At 36.6% G+C, this 20,971-nt stretch overlaps 1 protein-coding gene across 1 annotated transcript; it reads left to right on the forward strand.

The window, feature by feature from the left end:
• The first annotated feature begins 1,571 nt into the window (after nt 1-1,571).
• Nucleotides 1,572-20,824, forward strand: LOC129247136 (pregnancy zone protein-like). The gene is made up of 13 exons (XM_054886087.1): nt 1,572-1,855; nt 12,992-13,397; nt 15,406-15,659; nt 15,724-16,482; nt 16,654-16,918; nt 16,990-17,272; nt 17,344-17,518; nt 17,585-17,763; nt 17,823-18,361; nt 18,425-18,787; nt 18,845-19,384; nt 20,038-20,328; nt 20,392-20,824. Exons 1-13 carry the CDS (start codon nt 1,779-1,781, stop codon nt 20,644-20,646), a joined length of 4,386 nt encoding a protein of 1,461 aa, XP_054742062.1. The 5' UTR covers nt 1,572-1,778; the 3' UTR covers nt 20,647-20,824.
• The last annotated feature ends 147 nt before the right edge of the window (nt 20,825-20,971 follow it).

Genomic DNA, 20,971 nt, shown 5'->3' on the forward strand with positions numbered 1-20,971 from the left:
AAACTCGCGAAGACGTGCATTATGAATTTCATAAAATATTTATAATATCTTCGACTCCAAATACGTAGCACTGGCAACGCAATGGACCCTAGAGATCTAAGTGAGATATTTTTACAGATCAGCCAGCACTAAGGAACTCTATAGATATTAGAGATTTGTTTGGTCTATTCTTTTTTATTTAATCGTTAAGTCGTTATTTGACGATATCTCTAAAGGTACATGATAAAAAAAAATAAAAAATGGCGTAAATTTTTTAAATCTGGATGACCTGATTCTTAGGTAAAAAAATCAGTAATTGTTTGTTAACCTGTGTAGTTGAATTTTGAGAATAATACATGACAATTTTATCCCTTATCAGCTTTAACACCTTCACGATCATCTCAAAAATAAGTTCACGCGTTCAACATTCATTGCCAAACACTTATTGTAATAAATTTCCGGTTACAGTAGCAATTCTTCTAAGCTTCAGCTATAAGATTCCACAATACTTCATTACTTTATTGTGTCACCTAAATAATAATACGATTCCAATGCGAATGGAGGACTAAGGCTATATGAATTACCTGTAAGTGCTGATTGATTTACAGAAGAGGAATGTATTGCTTGCAAAAAAGGCTTCACGCCATATAATTGGCTGTATAGCCGCTTTCATATAAGTGTCAATATGATTATTTAATGGCCACACCTCGTATTTAACATTTTAAGTACCTCATATAATTTTCCCAACATTACCCAGATTACAGTGAATTTCCGTATTTTTCTCTTTTCGCGTTTTTTTTTTGTGTTCAAGCGTTAATAAGTACTTTAGCCGGCTTTTCCAAATTCTCACATTCGCCAGGGGAATCACTCTCATTGACTGCACGCACTGATATGTGAGATAAACACTGCATCATGCGTCATTTTGTTCGCTAGTTGTTGAAGCACCTTGGCGATCAGGTTGCCACATACATACGTATGCACGTCATAAGCCGGTTGGAGTCACTCACATATTCGCTTCGTTCGGAGCGCAATGATTTGAGAAAGCAATGTCAACCTTCCGAACCTGATTTGAGCGTAAACAGAGTATGCACTTTGCACTAGAAAAAATCTCAGTTTCTTAGTTGGCTTATCAACAACAACAACAAACAGCAAAAACATCCTCCAATACACTCAAACCAGTTTTTGAACAGTCTTCTCATACACGAATGACTGCCGGAGGTTATCTTTGCCGGCTTCGCATTCGAGTGCTTCTCTGTTTACGTTTTACTATGTATTCAAAAATGTTTGGCTATAGCTACAATACAGACTGACATTAAACATCTGTTGTTTTGCACTTTTTTTAGTTTTTTTATTATTTTTATTTTTTGTGTTTTTGATTTAATTTTTTTTAGGTTTGATTTTTTGTGATTTTGATTTGTTTTACTGGTTGGGTTCACTTTTTCATTTTTATTTGTCATCATTTGTCATAAAAAACTTTGTCTGCTGTTCGTTTAGGCTTTTTGTTGTTTCTTTTGTTTTCTAAATTTTTCAATACTGGCCTGAGCTTAGCTCAAAGCAAAGATACGCTTGGATAGTCAGTCGCTGTGCAACACTTTTCGGTGAAGGTAGTCAAGTCAAAACGAAGCGGCTGCTAGAGAGTAGGGTGACTTGGTCACTTCAAACGTTTTAAATAAAAAATTCCATATTTAATTTAAATAAACATTTTAAAATTTAACTTGATTTTGGTGGTGCTTTATGCTTTAAAATCCATTGAATTGTTCGGGTTTTAACTTGCTTAGGAAAACTTTGTGTTCAACGAAATGAAACGTCTAATTTTTCTAACGCTGTGCACTGTGCTGCTGAACTTGAGTGCATTGGTGCGCGCCGAGGGCCAAGGGTAAGTTATTAGCAAAAAAAAAACAAATTTTCAAACCAATTACAATGGATAACATAACAAATAATTTGAATTACAATATCAACGAAATCCTTGAAAGTTTTTATTTCCAAAAAAAAATTTATAGAAAAATAAGCGAATGTTGTGAAATTATGGCAAACACACATAGACACTTGCGCCTACATGACTAAGTCTCCTTATCTTTTCACAACATTCACAGATTTTTTGCTTAAAGTTTTTATAAAAAAAACAAATTTGAAATAATTACCATCAAAATTTTCAACTTTTGAATTAGAATCTTAAGAGGGCAAGGCTGTTTCATAATCCAATTGATTTTGTGCAAAAAAGGTGAAGGCGTGCAGTCGCTCGAAAATAATAATTTTATTTATGATCAATCGATCCATAAGTCTTGGATACTCTCGGGAGTTTGTCATTGCCAGCCAATGGGCGGCCACTATTAGAAAAAGCCTTTCGTACACTTTGGTATTTCATCCCAACTGTGGGTTTCGAAACTATACCTGACCTAAAGGTAGTTATGCCGCGCAACGAACTTGGAGAACAATTTTACCCAGATAAGAATTTACTTACGATCTGCTCAGATAAACTCTGAGAAAATTTTTTCATTCGGTTTATCCTACTAAGGGTTTCAACGAGAGTCTTAAATAGTATTTTTCACCACTCTCTTTGTCATTCACAATTACTTGCTTGATAATATTTTTAATATAGTAACCACATCCGTGCAAACTAGTGGCCTAGGCAAGCGCTAGCGTACGTAGTCGTCAGGAAAAAATTAAATTTTTTGTCGACTTTCGTTGCCAACTAATCAAAAATAAAACGAAATTAAAAAACAATCTAACGAAATAAAAAAAAAATCTAATCACATATAAGAAATAATTAAATATATAAAAAACGATAAGTTAATGAAGCTAAAATTCACTTGGAGACGAAAATAATTAAAAATATGTGTACATTTAAAACTCCACAAAAAAAAGACTCGATGATCAATCTCCGCTGTTCATTCCAGAAAGTCATACTTTTTTATGAGCACAGACATAAGTTTGTACGGCTGTGACTTGCGTTGTTTAATTTAAAATCAATTTAAGAGGTTTTATGCACTTGTAAGGCTGAAAAATCACGTTTCTTTGAGAATTTTTTACAAAGAACGATTTTATTAAAAAAATACAAGTTTTAATTATTCAAATAACGCCTACTTTAAAAATAATTATAGCACGTAAAGTTAGTGAAAATATTGAAATGCACGGCTCCTGCAGATTGTCCCCCAAGCGTCCTCCAAAAAAAAGCGTTCGGCAATGGACAAAATATATCCGGTTTGGATTATCTGGATTCGAAAACCCATTAATTAGTTTCCTTTTGTGGATAGATAAAGCTAGATATTAATCGAAGGAATAGTGAAAATTTTAATTTTTGATAAAATGGCGGCTATAGGAAAAAAAATCGAATTTTCTACAAAAATTTTCGCGAAAAATTGCCTAAAAAAGTAGAAAAAATCATCAGAATTCGTATTCCTTCGATTAATAACTGGAGAATATATCTGAGAATGTTGTGTTAAAATTTTAAGCCAAGCGGTTCAGCCGATTGAGAAATCGTGTCGACCAACTTCGAAAACACGCGTTTAAAGTTCGAAAAGCACTTTGCATTGCGTAAAAATTCTCTGAGACGTCTTTTCAAATTTGCACGTAACTTTTCTGTGTGCATTCTTAAATATATGTAGATTAAGAAAATAAAATAAAGACAAAATCGATTTTTTTTTAATTCTAACTGTATATAGCCCCTTAAGCGGCTGCCGAGAGATCAAACCTTCTGACTTAGGCCCGGAATTGGATCCTTTGTAATACCTTACGCATTACTCAAATAAGGCAGATACCCACTAGGCTGGGTGTATGTGTCTCACAATTAGCCCACATTTGGACGCGTGCGCAGGTGCTACCCAGGGAGTACTTGGCATTCTGCCGGAAGTCTGTGAGCTGCTTGAGTTGCATACAAAAGAGCCACTTCTGGTCCATCCCAAGAGAAAGACGATCAGAAACTTTCCCCTCAAAAGTGGACTTTAGTACACAGCCGCATTGGGTTTGATTATAATAAGAAATTCAGTAAAAAAATTTAGAACAAAAATTGTATAAATAAGATATTTAGTCCCTATTTGGAATTTTGTTTTTTGGTATAGAGTCTGTCGGAATAAAATATCGTCAGTTAATTTTAAAATTTTTATATTATAAATTTTTTTTTTAGTGTTTTTAGAACGAAATACACTTTTTAAAAGCTTTTTGGGAAAAGGTATGTTTGTTGAAATTAAAAAAAAAATTAAATATAAAAAAAAAATTAAATATTTTGTTGAAATATTTTGAACAAAAAAAAATTAAATATTTTGTTGAAATTTTTTGAAAAAAATTAAATTTTTTGTTGAAATTAAAAAAAAATTGTATTCTTTTGTTGAATTTTTTTGAAAACATTAAATTTTTTGGTGGAAATTTAAAAAAAAATTGTATTCTTTTGTTGAAATTTTTGGAAAAAGGTTTAAATTTTTTCTTAAAAATAATAAATAAAATAATTTTTTTTTTCATTTTTGAAAAACACTACTGCATATTTTTGTTATTTTTATTAAAGCAGATACTATGCTCAGAAAACCCTACAAGTTACATAATGGGATCCCATAACATTTCGAGTTGTATTCAATTACGTAAGGTATGAATATTTTAAAAAGATTGCCACCTAACTTTTAACCAGAAAATATAAATTAATTTACCGATCAAAATTTAATATTCGAAAATAGGTATGAAAAGAAGTGTACTTGTATAACATTTTCAATAAAGACATATTTTTAGTGGCGTTGCCACCTAATTATTATTGAAATTAAAGGCAAAGTATCGGTATCAAACAAAAGGTATTTAAATAGAATTTTATTCAGGTGATATTGTTTAATGGAGCTGCCACTTAATTACACTGTGCGACAAAATAAAACAAAAAAAAAAAACAAAAAAGCTACTTAGCATTTTTGTAAAAGGAAGAGCTATAGAGTATTGGACCACTTGCCGCTTTGCCCCTAAATACCACAATTTTTTTTTTTTGTACAAAGCATTGAAGTTTTCCAAATTGGTCTCAAGTTAATTTAAATTATTTGGAAAATCACTTGGAAACCCACATTTGCCATTAATACTGCGTTTACGTATTCATAGTAGAATTTAATGGTCGATATTTTTGTGGAACATTTTAACCAAATGTTTCTTATCCGTGTAATTTTGACACTTATTTTTAAAAATCTGAGAAATATGATGTTTGGAGGGTCAAACTATTCCACAATTTCAGTAGGGGTCCTCCCAGACAAAAATAGTGTGAGATAACGGAAAAAGTACACTATTTAAGTCTTTTTAACACTATCAATCAAATCCTAATCATAATTGAAAAATTTAATTAAATATTATGAGCTCGAAAATGGAAATACTGCCAGTACTCAACGCTATGAATATCACGACCTAACTACAAAAAACAAATACTATTGACCATTGATAGAGAGACGCGAACTACCTGAGTGGTCGTCATTCGTCGGTGCTATTTCGAAACCAAATCTCAAAACAGAGGAACATTAAGGAAGGTGCTCCCCAGGGTGGTGTCCTTTCTGTTCCACTACTACATCTCGAAACTCCCCCAGCCACCAGAGGTAGTCTCCCTGGTCTCCTACGCCAAAGACTGCGCGATAATGGCGTCGTCCATCGATGGTCTTTGCTCCAAGGTAAACGACTACATCGCCTACCTTTCCCGCTTCTTCACTGCGAGGAACTTACAACTTTCCCCCACTAAACCCCAGGCGACCCTCTTCACCACCTGGACAAAGGAGGTCAAACTGCAACTTAAGGTAAAAGTCGATGACACACCAATTCCGACTGAAACAACCTCAGAATATTGGGAGTAACCTTCGACAGTTCGCTCTCCTTCTCAGCGCACACAACCGCTCTTGCCATTAAAGTCCAAAATCACAACAGGCATCACTTTGGGGCAAAGATAAAAAAATGTTGCCATTGACGTTCAAGGCAATAGGCCGACCACTTCTAAACTATGCTGCGTCTGTCTAGTCGCCTAGAACCAGTGATTGGCAGTGGATGAAGCTACAGACCTGCCATAAGGACTGCGACAGGATGTCTTCTAATGCCCCCAATATAACATCTTCATGATGAGGCCCTGTGAAGGAGCATAATAAGCTGCTCAGCACGTCGAAACAGCAAGTTTCCTGGGCCTACAGTTAGATGAGCTAGACGAAGATGACCGGTGATTACACTACACTGGCAGGGCAAAGTTACCGCTACAACAACAACCATTGATACTGGCTCTTTACACTCGAACAACAAATATTGCCTTGGTGTCGATTTCGAAAAATTCCAAACAGTTGAATTGCAACCCGATAAGGCAAAGTCAGCACAGTTCGAAGTAACAGTATTGCCAACGATGGTTTTTAGAAGGAGCACAAAATATATAACAGGTACTATTTTTTGTCACGCCGTAATTACAAAAAAGAATATTATTGATGCAACCATTTTGAACGGTTCCGCGAAAAGAAAATCTGTTTTTGTTCCCAATTTTATTTGAACGAATTACAAATTCAAATTCAAAGACCACTTAATTCATGTTTCCCAATGCCAATTATTTGGACAAGATCGAGCTCTCAAATAAAGAGATATTTGTTTAAAATGTCAACGCTTTATCGGCAGAAAATATTATCATCATATTTTCAAACTCGGAAGGTGGAAACGGCAAATGCATAAAAAAATAATAGCTTTGGAATTACCCATATCCCCCATTACTCTGTGCACTGTTAATAAGCAAATAGGCATTGGCACTATTAGATTGATCAGATATAGTAAAAAAGTCATAATTGCTAATTGCTGTACAATTTTTGTTTAGTTTGCCATTTCCGAGAGTTCAGATTTGAAAGATGTGTTGTTTTGTTTGTCTACGATTTGTTTTGTTAAAACATTGTTGAACTATTTTGGGTATTCCCAAAGCATTAATGGGTGAACTCGCATTTTTTGCGTTTGTTTATTTTTTTATTTTTGCTACGATGCTTCACACAAAATCTCATCCCAGTCGTGTTTGATTTTTTAAGTGCCCATGAAAAAGCATAACTTATTGTTATTATTGAGCTGTTTATTTCGTGTTTTTCAATTTTTTTTCAATAGCGCGCTTTGTGCACGATTTTTTTTAATTCTTTGAAATACGGTATTTGTATGTAAATATCAACAGACTTATATGCACATATTTTAGCACATTTATATGTATGCTAATGATGACGTTTTCATTGATAGTTGCTTTTCAAAATACGCGTATGAAGGTTTACCCACAAAAACAAAAAAACTGAAATGCGTGAGAGTATCTTAGTTTGCGTTCGTAAAATTATGATTATGATTACCTTATGACTTACTTTTGCTTTCGTAAATTTTAAAACGCTGAACGCAACGCTTTTTAAATTTAATTCTATTTTTATATTTATTATTTTTTTTTTTTAAGAGAAATACTTGAACAAAAAGTCGGCTTTTTTGCAGAATTTCAACAAACCAGTGGAAACATTTCAAACTTGTCTGCTAATGAATATTAATTAATTAACGGTAAACTTTTTACGACTTTTTTCGCTTTTTCTTGCTTAAAGAACATGAGCGGGGGCATCTGCATGCATGACACGTGCTGTATTGCCTCTGCGCATAGTCGAAAAAAAAGTTGTAATTTCGCTAATTAAAAGCATTTGAATTTTAATTTAGACATCTTAAATGAATAATAAAGATTATTTTATTTCATTTGAGCTTTGCAATAATTGCAGAGCTGTGTAAATTGGCAGTCTACAATCACTTCAGCTCGGTTAGAGCTGAACCGGGAGCAGAGACCGAGCCGTTTGACACAAACGAGATTTCAGACAGAGCCATGTGTTGTGACTATTGATGATTACAATTTCGAAGGCTTAGAGTATTTCGTTTCTTGAGAGAATAGCGTTGACTTCTTGAGTGATGTCAACCTTGAAATCCAGCGTAGCATCACTTTCGCTCACTGTTGCTTCTTAGAACGGCCGACGCAGTTGAGAGCAAAAAGTACTCTTGGTGCACAAAAAGCACTATTTTACTAGACAGAAGAAAGTTTTAGAGGCGGAAAGATTTTGAGGAAAATCTGCATACCTATACAGAAGTTGCGTACCTAAGCGCAAAATACTAGCGGCCCATTTTCAGAAGTATAATTAAGCTTCAATATCGAGTTTTTAAAAAACGCGCAAACTTTTTATATTCTGCTAATGTCAGAACGTCACCTACCTTTTACATTTTTATTAATTACGAACTGACAACGTTTAGAAATTATTAAAAATACCTTCTCAAATTCTAAGTACCAACTAAGGCACAAATTCTAAGTACCAACGAAAAGACGAGGTCGAGGTGCAAAAATCCAATAAATCTAAGTCCCACCTTTAAGTCTTTAAGTCGGTCTTAATCAGCAGGCAGTTACGTGGTATTGTGAATAAATTCGAATATCTGCATAGACCCGCATGGGGTACATTCACAAAAGAGAAAGTGCAAAATAAATCACCCTAACGGAAAATTTATAACTTTTTGAGACTTTTGTAAGCGACGTCCTATGCCAATCAAATTTGAAACTTGTAAACTAAACAGCTGCAATATACAGACAGGCAAGCATCGGAATGCGTAAAGTTTAAAATAAAGAGTTCCATCATTTCTTTTTTCGTAAAAAAGTTATTTAAAAAACAAAATTGGATGATTAATTTTGCGCCACCTTGTAAACATAAGAGTTGAAGGGTTTTGACCATTTAAAGGCGGCGGAACTTCTCCCCTTGTTATCTGCTGAAGTAATATTAAATTCATTTCGGAAACATCTAAAGTCCCACTATATTTTGAGAGTGCATCCTCTTTTAGGTAATTGGCCAAGATCTCTCAACGGCAGATGATTTCTATTAAAAAAAAATTTAATAGCGAAAATGCACTCGAATATTTGGCATTATCTTACCGTTGACGCCATATAACAAATGCATGACTTTTTTTTACACACACAATTTTATTTTTATTTTTAGTTTACATTGCGACTAGTTACAAAGAAAAATATTAATAACTAACAAGCAATTTGTATACTGAGGTACATACAACACTTAAGTTATGATTCTGTTTACTCCGTTAAGTCTTTGGGTTTTATGCGGTTCAATTTTCTTCTCCAATTAGTTGGATTACCAAGAATAGAGGCCGCCGTATTGACGTGGTTTTTTTAATATTTCGCCGTGGGTTTTTGCTGCCTTTTTTATTGTGTCTGCTACCGAATTAATATTTAGATCCTGCTTGAGATCGGCGCTACGGATAAGCCAGGGAGCACCTATTCCTGCAGCCTGTGCATAAGTTGAATGTTACTTTGGCTAGAGCAGCCCAATGACTGTGTTCCGTAGGACCACATAGGCTCGAAAATATGTTTATAAAGGGTTTTCCAATCAGAGGTCTTATTTTGATAAAAGATCAATGGTTTCGTTGCTTGTGTGGCACGTAGCGCCGTCTTGTTGAAAATAAACGTTGTTTAAATCAATACCATCCAATTCCGGCCATAAAAAATCGTTAATCATCTCTCGCAATCTATTCACCTTAACTGTTGTTCGAGCTTCTTTTTCGAAAAAGTGAGGTGCAATGACTACACGAAACCGCACCAAACAGTCACACGTTGAGGACACAGAGGCTTTTCAACAATAACTCTTGCATTTTCTGAGCCCCAGATCCGACAATTTCGCTTGTTGACGAAGCCACTGAGGTGGAAATAGGCCTCATCACTCAAGATGATTTTTCGATGGAATTCCGGATCATTTTTATGCATTTGAACGACCCAATCAGCAAAGACACGACGTTGTTGATGATCGGCCGGCGTGAGTTCTTGTGTTAACTGGACTTTATAAGCCTTAAGACCCAAATCTTTATGCAAAATACGGTGTAATGGCTTTTGTGAAATACCGAATTCCAAAGAACGACGAAGAATGGACAAACCTGGGTTTTCTTCAACACTTTCGGCTACAACAGCTATATTTTCGGCTGTTCTTGAGCGACGTGCACGGGTTTTATTCTTCACATCACTACCTTGTCCCAACAGCTCGAATTTTTCCACCAATTTCTGTATTGCGGTCCGACAAGGTGCTTCACGATGACCCAAACATGTTCGAGATTTACGAACCGTCTCTGCCAAATTTTCACCATTTTTATAGTGAATTTTAATAATTTCAATGCGTGGTTTAAGCGTGTATCGTTCCATTTTTATTAAAGGGGTAATTTCTACTTGTCAAATATAAAAAAATTACAGCTTCAAAAGTGAAATCTACGGAAATTACGGACTATTCAAAATAGCACCTGTTATTGGAAAACCCTTATTGTATAATTATTTTATTGCTGGTGGAAAGTGCTGATTCCTTTCACATACTATAAGCCAATACATATTTCTATAATTTAATTCCATTTCTTTTTCTTTACATGGACGTTCCAATATAACTTGGCACCTAGGTATTTGTAAAGAGCAAATATAATAAAGGACCAAGTGCCCTTCCTTGGGGAACCTTTACTTAAATTTTTCGAGACATGAATATGCATCCTCTTTACTCTGAAGTCACGGTCGGATAAACAAGAACGTATGATAATGAAGTACTGTCAGCGCATTTATTTTCTTTAGTAGCCCTTTGTGGCATTTTTTGTCAAGCGCCTTGGAAACATTCAGGAATACCGCAGAGCAAGTTTTTCTTTCTTGCAAAGCGTTTTCAATTACTCTAACTATCTTATTCACTTCATCAATAGTCGAATGTTTCCTGCGGAGTCCAAATTGGTGCGTCGGTATAATTTTATAATTTTCTATTATTATATTGAAGCTTTTGATCAATAAGTTTTCCACCAATTTCGATAGCATTGGAAGAAGTGGGATATGCCTGTATGATGTTACGGCTTTGCCTGGCTTATTAAACATAATGACTTCCGCATTTTTGAAATATATTGAAAAATAATATGGCTTAAATGTAGTGTTGATGATATTCGTCAATACGGCAATTATTTTGTTCGGGAGCTGCTTCAGTATTTCAGCAGTAATAAGATCGTAGCCTGATGATTTTTTTATATTTAGTTTTGTAATTTCTTTTATTATTTCGTCCTATATTACCGGAGAGATCTTATTAATAGTATCGCAACCGCGGAGAAAATGCGAAACATTGCCAGAAAATGAAATCATCAAAAATCAACGAAAGCGAGCGACTTAAACTTGCACTTTGTTAGACCAAAGTTTTATGGACTATGAAACTGCGTACCCTTTTTTTTTAATTTCTGAGTAAATTTTTTTCAAATTTTCATAATTCTTCTACAAAGTTATAAACTTGGATTATTATGCTATTTGTTATAAAGGGTGGTTAAGTTTCAAGGGCCGGTATTGGTTTTGAATAAAATAGAATTTTTTTCAGAAATTATTGTCATTTCTCTTTATTTTGACAATATTGGTATGGCTCAATTACGCATAGAACAAAATGTTGGCCAAATGGCTGCTGTGGCCTCGGCGGTACACCTCCATCCGATGGTCCAAATTTTCGATGACGCTGAGGCATAATTGAGGTTCTATGCCGTTAATGTGCCGAATTATCTCATTATTTAGCTCTTGAATTGTTGCTGGCTTATCGACGTACACTTTTCTTTCAAAAAACTCCAAAGAAAGAAGTCCAACGGTGTCATTGACGTTTAGGTGTGGTTCACCTTCAACATCGTCCCTTGAAATTTAGCCACCCTTTAGAAAGAACTATATTTTTATAAAAAGATAATTGAAATTAAAAATGAAAAACACAAATACTCAGAGTCAAAGAGGCATCACATACTAGTGCCCATTCGTTATTAAGTTTAAGGGGTAACACCACTGTACACGCGTAAAATAAACACGATTTTTAAAGAATTTTTTTGTATAGAAGGAAAGGGGAAACAATCACTCTGATTTGGGAAGTTATTACTTATATACTAAAATACAAAACTATAAAGTTTGATCGAAAAATTTTACAAAATGGCGGCATTGGAGACATTTTTGTAATGTGGTTTCTCTTGAAGGAGCTCCGCGGCACGCAGCACAGAGGGTGCAAATTTTAATCTGGAACAAAGAAACATTTTTTTTCTTAATCTAGATAAGAATAGCTAGAGAAACACGTAGGGGATTTAAAAAATATTTATTTTTGTGGAATTAGCAAGCATTTGAAGGAAAAAACTCTATTTTGGACTAAAAAAACGGCACTTAAATAATTATAACAATCGTTTAAATTAATCTATCGAAAATCCCCTACGCTCTTCTCTTAAGAAGGTTATTATACAGACGTAGTGAAAAACCTCATTAAAAATATTTGAAATTGTTTGAGTTATGCTGCGTGCCAATTTCAGAAAACGTGTTTTGAGAAAAACGCGTTTAAAGTTTGGAAATTTGGAGAAGTCGTTAGGTAGTAGTCACTAACGCTTGGTTAAAAGCTTAAAATATTTATGAAATAGACTTCGGTAACGTATAAGCTTTTTGTTTTAAATGGTTCAAAGAATTTTTTAAGCTTATAAAAAAAAATCAATTTTTTGAAATTTCTACAGTGGTGTTACCCCTTAAATGGCTTGGCAACACGGCATTTGCGAATTATAACGGCAAATATATATAAATACATTCAATTGTTGTGTTACCGAGGTAATTTGCAAATGCCATGATGACAGTTCATTTGCATTCAATCTGAGTTCCTCCACTGACCAAAATAATTCTCCTTTATATTTTATTTTAAATTTTGTTCTCCCTAAATATATGCATCTATTCTACATACAAAGCAGCGCCAACTTTCAGATTAAAACTCAATAAAATTATTTGCAAATTAAATTAAAAAGTAACAATAATTTAATGAGTGAAAATTCGGCTTATCTCAACCATTAATTTCGAATCGTACTATGCACTTAGCCTATTGCAGCGTTACTGATAAAGTGAGCATCAATTTGTTTCAAACAAACAGCAATAACAGCCACTGCAAATATGTACCCAAATCTGTATATGTATAAAAATATACATACATTTCTAATATTTTTATCTCCGTTCATTTCACTTTCTAATTTCTCAATTCCTCTTTCATTGTAGCCGTTATTCACTAACTGCCCCTGGCACTTTGCACTCGAACAACATATATACCGTTGGTGTCGCCGTTTATCAGAACACAGAACCGGTCACATTGAAAGTTGGTTTGGTAGGCCCCGAGTTCGAAAAAATCCAAACAGTTGAATTGCAACCCGATGAGTCAAAGTCAGTGCAGTTCGAAGTACCAGTACTGCCGAAGGGCAAATACAATCTGACTGCCGAAGGAGTATCGGGACTGATTTTCAAAAATACAACGGAACTTAACTACGCAAACTTCCATGCAATCACCAAAATACAAACCGACAAGGGTAAATATAAACCTGGCGATAAGGTGAATTTCCGCGTACTCTTTTTGGATGAAAATTTGAAACCGGGTGTAGCGGATAAAGATTCAGTCATATGGTTTGAGGTGAGTATGTATTTGTGTGTCAAGCATACTGAGCTTCGAAATGTGTTGAGGGATTTTTAAATACGAAATTCTTTGAGCTTTCAAAACTGTGCAGAATATCGGAAAAATTGGCTGAGGATACCTACATATGAAACCGGATATTTTTCTATTTTAATTATTTTTTTATTTATTTTTCGAAAATGACAGGCATTACTTTTTGCAAAGTAAAGGTCGTTGTTAGAATAATATACCAGGTATATACCTATGAAATGAGACTTTCAGCTATTAGTTCATAGATGTCGCTAGGAATATTTTTACACCCTTCCAAATTTTTTTTCGTCTGTCATCTGTCAACAATATTCAGTTCATTGTTTGTTACGTTTCATACAACAATGCATTTTTGTCGCTCTTAAAAATATCGTTGATTTTCAGTTAACAATTGAAGAAAAACGCTTCTCAAGCTCATCAAATGCTAATAGAAGCTTATGGTGGACATGTTCTAAGTAGAGCACAGTGCTTCAGGTGGTTTGAAAAATTCCCAGGTGGTGATTTTGTGTACAGAACGAGGACCGTGGCCGGCCACCGAAAAAGTTTGAGGACGCCGAATTGCAAGCATTGTTGGTTGAAGATGATTGTCAAACGCAAGAAATGATGGCAGAGTAGTTGGGAGTGACCCAAAAAACCATTTCCAAACGTTTGAAAGACATGGGCATGATTTTAAAGGTCGGAAGATGGGTGCCGCATGAACTGACAATGTGACAATGCACCGTCACATCGAACAAGAGCGACCCGGGAATTGGCACGGGCCGTACGATTGGGAACCGCTGGTGCATGCGGCTTACTCACCAGACTTGGCGCCTTCCGATTATCATTTGTTTGCATCGATACGCCACGCACTTTACATCCTTTTTCGCGAATTCCTAAGGCTTTTTGAGCAAAAGCTGATTTTTGGTAGTGCTACGAACAACAAGCCAGGTTCCTGCAGTATTCGTCGAAACGTTCGAGTGATCAGTTCTGCTCCGACTTCTTTCACAAGCACACTCCATAAGTAGTATTCTCTGTTCTCTTTGGAACCGATCGCGCAAACAAATTATTTTTCAGCAAACGGTCTTGCTAAGCTGGGGCTTTTCGTACTCCTTACCGATTTACATTTTGAGTTATGCGACCAATAGCGTAGAGAACACTTAAAAATTTCCATTTTGCAAATCTACTAAACCCTGCTGCAATTATTGCTCAAAGTCAAACCTTCCGACCGTCGCATACAAATTTTCACCACTTTCGGCCCTGCTTTTACAACTTTGTATTTCTTTGACAATAACCAGGAATACTTTAAAAATAGATACACAACTCAAGACTAATTTCATTATTCGACTCTTAATACCACTGGATGATAGGAACTCATGCGGAGAAGCTTTGACTTCCGTATAACCACCATTGCAAAAGCTGTGAATATCCCGCAGAGAAAAAGACTTCCCTTGCAAATGTCCGAGTCTGGTGGCTAGACGCTTGAGGTTCCTTAGTGCGTCTTTTGGGGATAGTCTGAGGCAGTTCTCTAGCTTAGAAAACTTTCTTCCCTTCCGCTACATCAACAGCACTGGATGACTGTAGTTTTGCAGCTTTTCACAGATATTGGTCCACATTATGGTATCATAACAGTACTCTAGTGACACTTGTAGCGTATCCATGGTACTCTTGTCATCTAACCTATCTACCTACCTAAGACCTCTATTTGTGGCCAGAAAAGTATTAGATGGCAAAACGGCAACAAAATTTTATGGCGCCTAAACTACGCCTTAACAATTTTATGTCCCCCACTTTAAGGCCCCAGGGACGAGCATAGGCAATAAACCTCCTCCACGCGTTCTCCCTCTTCCTTCGCTGTAAAACAGTCAACCCCAACTTGCTTAAGCTTTTAAACCATAAACAAACTTAGTTTAAACGGCCAATTTGGCAGGCTTGAACTCAGTTCAAAAATTCACCATAGAATCGAAAAGCAGGCTTTCATTAATTTATTTCACTACTTTCACAGGATGGAAAACGAAACATTCTAAAAGAATACAAAGATTTCGAGCTCAAAAATGGTGTTTTCACGGGGGAATTCCAAATATCCGAGTTTGCGGTGCTTGGAAATTGGCGTTTGATTGTAAAAAATGGCCGCTCTTACAATGACGAAGTCTACTTCGATGTCATCAAATACGTCCTGCCTAAATACCAAACAAAACTCGACGCTACGGATGCCGTATCTGTGCGTGACGGCGATGTGAATATAGTCGTGAAAGCAAAGTATGCCACTTTTTTACTTAGTTTCTTCTCTTATACATCTTCTCATGAAATTTTCTTTTCTCAGTTACACCTACGGTAAGCCCGTCGAAGGCAAGGTTATCGCAACACTGGGTTACAACGAATACTACTCTCAAGTGGACGACGAGAAAATTAGGAGCGCACCCACACTAATTAAGACTGCAGATATGGTCAATGGCAAGGCAAAACTGCTTATGAACGTAAAAGAGTTTAAAGATCACTTAACGAGCGAGATGTACGGCACGTCCTTGACAATCACTACGACGGTGGAAGAGGCATACACGGGCATTAAATTGAATGCAACCAAAGACATTAGCGTCTACCCTTACCGTTACCTTATAACCTGTGTGAGCTATGACACCTGTTACACATACCATGCGGACAAGGAGGCCGATGTGTTGATCCAAGTGCAATTGGTGGACGGCACAGTGGTGACGGATACAAAAAATCCAATCAAACTTACCTTCAAGGAAACCTTATCAGAGAGAATCGTTTGGCCGAAAGTAGAGTCCACTCCGGACCAAACGACAACACCGAAGCCCACAATTGAAGGAAAAATGTATACTTTCGAAAGTCATCTCAATGGCACAGGTTTCGCAAAGTTCACTATTAAGTTGCCACCTTTGGAGGAAATCAAAGACTATCAGCACTACTATGAAGTAAGTGCTGATTACATTGATGAAAATCGCTCAGTCGCCAGCACATTCGAATACCGCGAACCAAAGAAAATAAATCCGCCGCCTGATGCGAAACCGCCGACCGAGTGGTTCAAATTGCAAGTCAATTTTCCATCAAACACTTATCGGTAGGTATTTGTTGGATGGCAGTAAAGGCCTTGTTGTTTTGAAGACACAATCGATTATAAATATTAGCATATTAAATTCAACATTTCATTTTGGTTGAATTGAGCTTTCTTTTTAATTCTATTGCCACTCTTCTGTATTCCACTTCTGAATTTTCAATTCTTCTTCTCCAGCTTCAATTCTTCTGACATCATAACACTAACAGTCAACTCGAGTGAGCCCTTGTCGTATCTCATTTTCGATGTCATTGGTCGTGGTAATATTTTAGACCACCAACGCATTGTGCTTCCGGAAAGTACCAAAATTTACAACATCACACTTCCGCACAGATTCGAATACGTGCCCTATGCCAGAATTTATGTTTATTACGTGGACGAGCACGGTGAATTCCATTATGCGGAGGCATCTTTTGCAGTAGACACAGAATTACAAAATCAGGTTTGAGTTGCATTTTACTTACTATTCAGATCTATACAATTGCATGCTTCCTAAATCATTCTACACTTTAGATTGACATTACCGCACCCACTGAAGTGAAACCCGGCGAGAATGTGCCGTTGCACATTAAGACAGCTCCACACTCGTTTGTCGGTCTCTCAGCTGTCGACCAGAGTGTGCTGCTGCTTGGAGGTAGTAACGATATCACCTCCGACGAGTTTCGCTGGCGCATCGGCGGCTATGATACAAGTACCCCATGGCAGGGTGGCAGTTCGTATTATCCCGGTGAAAGTTCTGGTGTGGTAACGCTGACTAATGCAGACTACTTCTACAATTGGACTTTACCGGTTTATCGTAAGTTCAACTTTTCAAATAAATTTCAAACAAATAAATTAAAACACACGAAATTTTCACTAATTTCACAGTCCCAGCAATGCCAGTCAGTAGTCAAAGAGGCGTGCTTACAAGCACCTTTGGTGGAGCTGGTGGTGGTGTCGCTTTTAAAGCAGACGTAGAACACAGTTATGCATCTCCAGCCGCAGAACAGGAAAAAGTGCGAAAAGACTTTCGAGAAGTTTGGCTTTTCACAAACATCGAAGAGTGAGTTTTACACTCAAATATCGCATAATCGTATAATAAATTTTAATTTTTTTCATAATTATAAAGCACACAAACGGAGGAGTTTGATTGGTCTACAACGATACCAGAAACCATTACGTCCTGGGTGCTCACAGCTTTTTCAGTGAATTCCGAAAAGGGCCTTGGCGTAACGCAGGAATCTACAAAGATCAAAACATTCCAGCCATTTTTCTTAGCGCCACACCATCCCTACTCCGTGAAACGAGGTAATTCACAATAGATGAGGTTACCTATAAAAAAATTATCCTTAAATATCACATTTCAGGTGAGGTTGTCAACATAAAAGTTGCGGTGTTCAACTATCAGGACAAAGCCTTAGACGTTGCGGTCACACTCGACAACACCGACGGCGAATACGATTTCACCGACGTCTCGAACGAAGTCATTAATGAGCCGAAACGTGTAAAAAACGTGCGCGTAGCAGCTCAATCTTCGGCCGGTGTTTCATTTATGATACGCCCAAAAGTAATTGGCGACATACTTTTAAAATACACCGCCACATCGCCAATTGCTGGTGATGCGCTGCATAAGGCACTTAAAGTTGTGCCCGAGGGTGTAACAGAGTACGCCAACCGTGCCTATTTTGTTAACCTGAAGGATGTGCCGGAGTTTAAAGAAACCTTCGACTTGGTTTTGCCCGCAGATGTAGTGCCCGACTCAGAACACATTGAAGTGTCAGCTGTTGGCGATATTTTGGGACCACTTTTGAATAATTTAGATAACTTGGTGCGTCTACCAACTGGCTGTGCCGAGCAAACGACTTCATCATTTGTGCCAAACTACGTGGTTTTGGAGTACTTGAATGTAAAAGTGCAATTTTTTACTCTACGAAAATTTATTGTAATTCAATTTTCTTTCTTTCTACAGCATACCAACAAATTGACACCAGCATTGCAATCACAACTACAAAGCAATCTTCTGTCTGGTTATCAGCACATTTTGAATTTCCGTCTGGACGATGGTTCGTTTAGTTCCTTCGGCAGAGCCAAAGACACAGACAGACCCATAAATGGTTCAACTTGGCTAACGGCGTATATTGTTCGTTCACTTTACAACGCTAAAACTCACCTCAAGATCGATGAAAATGTGCTGAAAGACGGTTTGAAATATCTAATCAGTCAACAAGCAGATAATGGCAGCTTCGTAGAGGGTAATGATTTCTTCTTTGGCTCATATAGAAAGCCATTGTCCCTTACGGCTAGCGTGTTACTCACGCTAGTAGAGACAGAGGTAAGTAAGGTCACTCAATTTCCCTTTTCTTCACTTTTCTTCACATATTTCTTATAGGAACTCGCTAAGCCTTATGAATCCCAAATCGAAAAGGGTTTCAAGTACATTTTCGATAATTTGGGCCAGGTAGAAGATCTGCATGTGAAGGCTATCACAGCTTATGCTCTTAGCAAGATTGCCAATCCTGCCGCAACCACACAACTTGAACAGCTCCAAGCGCTCGCTAAGACTGAAGGTGATCGCAAATGGTGGACAAATCAGAAGGAGAACCATGCAAAACTTTGGTGGCGTTGGACTTATAGTAATGATGTGGAGATCACTTCTTACGTTTTGCTTACAATGTTCGAGATTGGCAAGGCAACTGTGGACGATGTGTTGCCCATTATAAAATGGTTGGTGGGACAACGCAATAGTTATGGTGGCTTCGCTTCCACACAGGACACTGTGCTGGGTCTCCAAGCATTAATTAAATTTGCAAACTTTTCCGGCTATGAGGCAGCCACCATGGAATTGAATGTGCTTGGAAAAGGTGAGAAGGAGAAGAGCGAAACCGTTCATTTAACGGAGGATAATGGCTTACTGACACAAACTGTAGAGGTAAGTAAACCAGCAGAAGAGCATTTCATTAAATCAACAAGAGTTTGAGGAATATCTTCTCTTATATGACATAAAAAGTGGTGGTCATAACTCTATTATTTTATTATTTTTCCTAATTCTTTACGATGTTTTTCGAGTAAAAATGTTCTGTATTTAAAACAAAAACAATTTTCCATTAAACACCTAATACCGTCAGCAGAAAGAATTGTCAAGAACCTATTCGATTTTTGAAACACTTGCAACTTGCACTTCATTATACGAAAATTCACTGATCTGTAAACCCACATACCCGAAATTTGTCTAAGAATTCAGATTACATTTATTAATTATTTGAGATGAAAGTTTTTTGAATTTTTCTAATTTTTTTATAAAATTTTAAAATGTGATTTATAAGGTTTTCAATATAAATAATAAAAAAAAATTCCAAAAGCGGTCTAGCACGAAAAATATTGTAATATTAAATAAAATCCCCAAATATCCAGTTATGCCCGCCAGTGTAACTAGTTTTTATCTACATAGATATTCGGGCAGGTTCTGTAATTCATTACCGATTGAAATTTGCTGGCAACTGCATTGAAATTCACTCTGAAGTGAATTACAGCACCTGCCAGATTGAGAGATTGATTCTAAAACGTCCATTACCTCTGCCACAGCTACCACAAAAAACACTTTCGGTGGACTTGAACGCCAAAGGCAAGGGCGCTGCTTTGGTACAAATCGCCTTTCAGTACAACGTCTATGAGAAGGAGAAGCAGCCTGCCTTCAAAATCGACAACGTCCTCAACAAAGAGGCACCTGCCTTCAAATTGGACACACAGGTGTGCGTACAATACATCGGCGAAGCTGAAGCATCTAATATGGCGCTTCTAGAGATCTCACTACCTTCCGGTTATGTAGCGGATGAGGAGAGCTTCAAACAAATTGAAGCTGTACCGCGTGTTAGAGTAAGTTTTTTTAATCAGAGAAAAAACAAATTCTATGCTAAATTTTACCCACTTTTCCCACAGCAAGTAGAAGGCAAACAATCGAACACATTGATCGTCGTGTACTTTGAAAGTCTCAGTAAGAATAACGTGGCGTGCGTGCCGGTTGAGGCGCTCAAAGTGTATCCAGTGGCGCAGCAGAAACCGGCTTCCATTGTCTTGTATGATTACTACGATACGACGCAGAAAGTTACCGAATACTATACAGTGGCCTCGAAATTATGTGATATCTGTGAGGAAGATGAGGAGTGTAAGAAGGCGTGTGCAACTACTGCGTAAAATGATTGCATGAGTGATTTCGCATAGGGACATTTTTTAATAAATTGTAAATATTTCTATAAAATAAAAAAAATATACTAAAAATTATAATAATATATTTCGACTTCTATAATTTTGTAAAAACTTGAACGCTATAATAAACTGTGGAATGAGCGAGTCTGTACGAGTACACTGAAAATCGCAAAACATTATTGTGGATGCTGTAGAGGTTAGGTTAGGTTAGGTGGAATTGGTTGTCCATAGAGAGGGCACACTTGAAAAAAAGATCAAAAATTCGTCCTTTGTGATACCTTTGTAAAGGAGATAAAATATTATTCTCCCTGAT

Source organism: Anastrepha obliqua, chromosome 5, assembly GCF_027943255.1.
Source record: "Anastrepha obliqua isolate idAnaObli1 chromosome 5, idAnaObli1_1.0, whole genome shotgun sequence".
NCBI classification, from domain to species: Eukaryota; Metazoa; Arthropoda; class Insecta; order Diptera; family Tephritidae; genus Anastrepha; species Anastrepha obliqua.